At 37.2% G+C, this 5000-nt stretch overlaps 1 protein-coding gene across 1 annotated transcript in view; it reads right to left on the bottom strand.

Annotated features, from left to right (window-relative positions):
* The window catches only part of LOC135096360 (cGMP-gated cation channel alpha-1-like), a 137705-nt gene that overhangs the window by 42044 nt on the left and 90661 nt on the right, over nucleotides 1-5000 (bottom strand). The window contains 4 exon segments of the mRNA XM_063997822.1: nucleotides 1055-1160; nucleotides 1727-1949; nucleotides 2997-3183; nucleotides 4679-4902. Of these exon segments, the coding sequence (XP_063853892.1) occupies nucleotides 1055-1160; nucleotides 1727-1949; nucleotides 2997-3183; nucleotides 4679-4902 (740 nt within the window).

The raw sequence follows: 5000 nt of genomic DNA, 5'->3' as shown, positions 1-5000 counted from the left end.
TGAAATGACTTACTGAATTAGGTTAGGTTAGGAATGGTGAGGTTGCTTTAGGATTAAAACCCTTGACATGAAATTAGGTTAGGAAGGTTATGTTAGGTTAGGAATATAAATTATTTAGCTTGTTATTATTATTACTGCATATATATTGCCAGTTAGGTTAGGTTAGGAATAGGTTAGGAACGATTTTGGATTGTTAATGTTAGGTTAGGGTAGTCAAGTAGTTATAGTTGTTAGAGATTACTTAGAAGGTAGTTAAAGGATAATCAAGGGTAGTGAGGGATAGTTAGGAGCAGTTAGGACCGTTGCAGGCTGTTGAAGGATTCTTAATTCTACATGTAATTCGAAGAAAGTTATTAAAAGTAGTTAAGGATATAGTTAGGGCCAATGAAGGGTAGTTTTGAGCAGTTAGGGACGTGGTACACTCAATGACTGTTAGGATCAATTTAAGAGCTGTTGAAAGGCTGTTAAATATAGTTAGATGATTATTAAAGCAAATTTAAGGTAAATAACGGAACAGTTAGGACCGTGATACCCTCAATGACAGTTAGGAGCAATTAAGGACTGTTAGTAAGCTGTTATAGAGAGTTAGATAGATAGTTTGATAATTATTAAGGCATATTTAAGGGTAATTAGGGTTTATAGGAACAGTTAGGACCGTGGTACCCTCAATGACAGTTAGGAACAATTAAGGGCTGTTGGTAAGCTGTTATAGAGAGTTAGATAGATAGTTTGATAAGTATTAAGGCATATTTAAGGGTAATTAGGGATTATAGGAGCAGTTATTACCGTGGTACCCTCAATGACAGTTAGGAACAATTAAGGGCTGTTGGGAAGCTGTTATAGAGAGTTAGATAGATAGTTTGATAATTATTAAGGCATATTTAAGGACAATTAGGGCATATGGGAGCAGTTAGGACCGTGGTACCCTCAATGACAGTTAGGAACAATTAAGGGCTGTTGGCAAGCTGTTATAGAGAGTTAGTTTGATAATTATTAAGGCATATTTAAGGGTAATTAGGGCTTATAGGAGCAGTTAGGACCGTGGTACACTCACTGCTTGTTGGTCTCGGGCGTAGGCAGGTCCCCTATGGTAGTTAGGGTCAGGGTGGACCAGTACACGGATCCGAGGTACTTCCGGGACAGTGTCTTGAAGGCTGAGTCTGTGAAAAGAGGTTAGGGTTGTAGTTATAGGGGTTGTTATAGGTGTTGTTGTTGTTGTTGTTGTTGTTGTTGTTGTAAGAATGTTTTTTTGTTTGTGGTGGTGTTAGGAAGTGTTGTTGTTGTTGTTGTTGTTTCTACTACTACTACTACTACTACTATTGCTACTACTACTACTACTACTACTACTGCTACTGCTACTACTACTACTACTACTACTACCCTTACTCCCTCACACCCCAAACCTTCCCTCCCACCTTAAACCCCAAAACCCCAAGCCACATTCCTAACACACAAAACGTTCCTAACACCCTTACTAACCCAAAAAACACCAAAAAAACACATAAAAAACCCATTCCTAACACACACAACGTTCCTAACACCCTTACTAACCAAAAAAACACCAAAAAACACATAAAAAACCCATTCCTAACACACACAACGTTCCTAACACCCTTACAAACCAAAAAAACACCAAAAAACACATAAAAAACCCATTCCTAACACACACAACCTTCCTAACACCCTTAACCTATACCCTTAACCCATCCCTAACACCCTTACTAACCGTGATGATACGGGTACGTCCAATCGCCTCTGAAATGTTCCGCTTCTGACAGCATGTAGTAGAAGCAGCCAAACCAGTGTGCCAGTAGCAGCAGAATGTGGATGAGGTTCACAACACGCCACATGTTAGGGTAGAGGGTTCGAGACTCCACCATGTAGTAGTAGTTATATACACGGTACACTTTGACGAACCGTGGGAACCTGATGATGGGGTGAGTGCCAATCTGAAGAAAAAGGGTTAATTTGCAGTGGCAGTGGAGGTCAAAGGGGTGAGTATGTTTGAAATAGGGAGAAAAATTAGGTTATTAACAATATTACGTATTTAAATGCAGTCAGACGCATCTTAAACAATTAAATAAGTAAGAGATAGGAAGAAAATTAACTTATTGACAATATTACGTATTTAAATGTAGTTAAACGCATCTTAAACAATTAAATAAGTAAGAGATAGGGAGAAAATTAAGTTATTGGCAATATTACGTATTTAAATGTAGTTAAACGCATCTTAAACAATTAAATAAGTAAGAGATAGGGAGAAAATTAAGTTATTGACAATATTACGTATTTAAATGCAGTTAAACGCATCTTAAACAATTAAATAAGTAAGAGATAGGGAGAAAATTAAGTTATTGACAATATTACGTATTTAAATGCAGTTAAACGCATCTTAAACAATTAAATAAGTAAGAGATAGGGAGAAAATTAAGTTACTGACAATATTTCGTACTTAAATGCAGTTAAACGAATCTTAAACAATTAAATAAGTAGGTAAAGATGGTTAGATGCACAAACGATGCACTCTAACGCACTCAAAATGTGTTGGAACGCACTCAAATGCACTCAAATATAGAAAAAATAGGCGGAAATCGCGAAAAAACACAAAAAATGCACTCAAAACGTATTTTTTTCAAACACATTTAAACACACTCAAAAACACAAAAACACACTCAAAAACACATTTAAACACACTCAAAAACACATTTAAACACACTCAAAAACACATTTAAACACACTCAGATACTCACACACACTGCAACACACTCACACACACATAAACACACACACAAACACACAGCAGACCCAGAAAAACACACGAAACCGTAAAATTTCAATAAAAAAATATAAAAAAAACACGAATGATGAAAAAAAATGAATTCTTTTCAAACATAAACACATTAAACACCCCAAGATATTAAAAACACAGGTAAATAATCAATAAAGCACACATGAACTTAGCAAAACAAGGCATTTGAAGGCACAGGGGCACTCACCAACAGTTGCAACACGTCAAGGGGTAGCAGAGACACGAGGTCCAATAAAAAGCTTCTAGAATGCATGTAATGTTTGGCAAGCTTCTTAAAATCGTAAACAATTAAGCCTTGTTCCAAATAACCGGTCCTGAACTGCACCAGGATGTCCACTACGAACACTATGTCCGTCAGCCCGTCTAGCAGGTACCTGTTGGGGGTAATTGGGTTGTTAGGAAGGCTGTTAGGAAGGTTTTTGTGATTTTTTTGTGTTTTTGGGTTGAAATCGTTGTTTTTTTTGGGTTTTTCAGTGTAAATGTTTGTTTTTTTAGGGTTTAAGGTATTTGTCAGGGGTAATTGGGTAGTTAGGAAGGGTGTTAGGAAGGTTTTTGTTAGTTTTTTTGGTTTTTTGGGTTGAAATCGTTGTTTTTTTGGGTTTTTCAGTGTAAATGTTTGTTTTTTTAGGGTTTAAGGTACCTGTCAGGGATAATTGGGTTGTTAGGAAGGTTGTTAGGAAGGTTTTTGTGATTTTTTTTGTTTTTTGAGTTGAAATCGTTGTTTTTTTGGGTTTTTCAGTGTAAATGTTTTTTTTTTATGGTTTAAGGTATTTGTCAGGGGATAATTGGGTTGTTAGGAAGGTTGTTAGGAAGGTTTTTGTGAGTTTTTTTGGTTTTTGAGTTGAAATCGTTGTTTTTTTTTGGGTTTTTCAGTGTAAATGTTTGTTTTTTTAGGGTTTAAGGTATTTGTCAGGGGTAATTGGGTAGTTAGGAAGGGTGTTAGGAAGGTTTTTGTGATTTTTTTGTGTTTTTTTGAGTTGAAATCGTTGTTTTTTTTGGGTTTTTCAGTGTAAATGTTTGTTTTTTTGAGGGTTTAAGGTACTTGTCAGGGGTAATTGGGTAGTTAGGAAGGCTGTTAGGAAGGTTTTTGTGAGTTTTTTGGAGTTTTGAGTTAAAATCGTATTTTTTTGGGTCTTTCAGTTGAAATGTTTGTATTTTTTTGTTTTTTTTTAGGTTTGTATGGTTTAATTAGCGTTGTTTAGGAAATTAGGTAGTTAGGAAGGTTGTTAGGAAGGTTTTTCTTGTTTTTTCAATTGAATTTGATGAGAATGGTCTTGTTATGGTGTTTTAATGGTGTTTTTTGTGTAGTAGTAGTGGAAATAGTAAAAATATTAACTGTTCAGGTAATTGGGCAGTTAGGAAGGCTGTTAGGAACGTTTTTATGTAATTTTTGGGGTTTTTGGCCAGAAATTGTGTTTTTTTTTTAATTTATGTCTGTTTTTTGGTTGTAGTGGTGAGAGAGAGAGAGAGAGAGAGAGAGAGAGAGAGAGAGAGAGAGAGAGAGAGAGAGAGAGAGAGAGAGAGAGAGAGAGGGGGCGTGGCTTAAGAAATACGGCACGCTGATTGGCTGTCTTAAGGGAAAGGCCGCAGCTGATTGAAGGATGAGAACTGATCTGGTGGTGGTGATGGTGGTGGTAGCATTACCATTGTTGATGTTGTAATAGTAGTAATAGAGGTAGTAGTAGTAGTAGTAGTAGTAGTAGTTATCATTACTACTACTACTACTACAACCACCAATTACAATAAACACCCATTTAAACACATACCCTGCCCTTCTCCCCCCAGCCCCCTCTCTCTCCCTCTCTCTCTCTCTCTCTCTCTCTCTCTCTCTCTCTCTCTCTCTCTCTCTCACAAGCACCCATACCTTACCATAGAGGCTGCGGGGACGTCTGGAGCTCCGGAAACGCTTGCCTGACGATAGGAGTCCATAGATTGTAGAGGACACAGATGGTTAACGAACATAACCAATAGAAGTAAACGTTTCCATATGGATTGATAACCGTGCGTGGCTGCCTCTTCTTCTTCTTCCTAAACTTAGGTGACCCTGTTGACGTTTTGCTAATATCCTCTTCATCCGTCTGGTCTACGGTGTCCTGGGGGCGTCCGGCGGTAGATCAGGTTGCAGGTGTAGTTAGGAAGGTTGTAATTGTGGTTTTAGTTGGTGTACTAGTGTTTTTTTTGGGTTTTTTTG

The sequence above is a fragment of the Scylla paramamosain genome, unplaced genomic scaffold (genome assembly GCF_035594125.1).
Source record: "Scylla paramamosain isolate STU-SP2022 unplaced genomic scaffold, ASM3559412v1 Contig3, whole genome shotgun sequence".
NCBI lineage: Eukaryota > Metazoa > Arthropoda > Malacostraca > Decapoda > Portunidae > Scylla > Scylla paramamosain.
The sequence above is the reverse complement of the archived record's forward strand: the minus strand, read 5'-3'. Positions and strand labels throughout refer to the sequence as shown.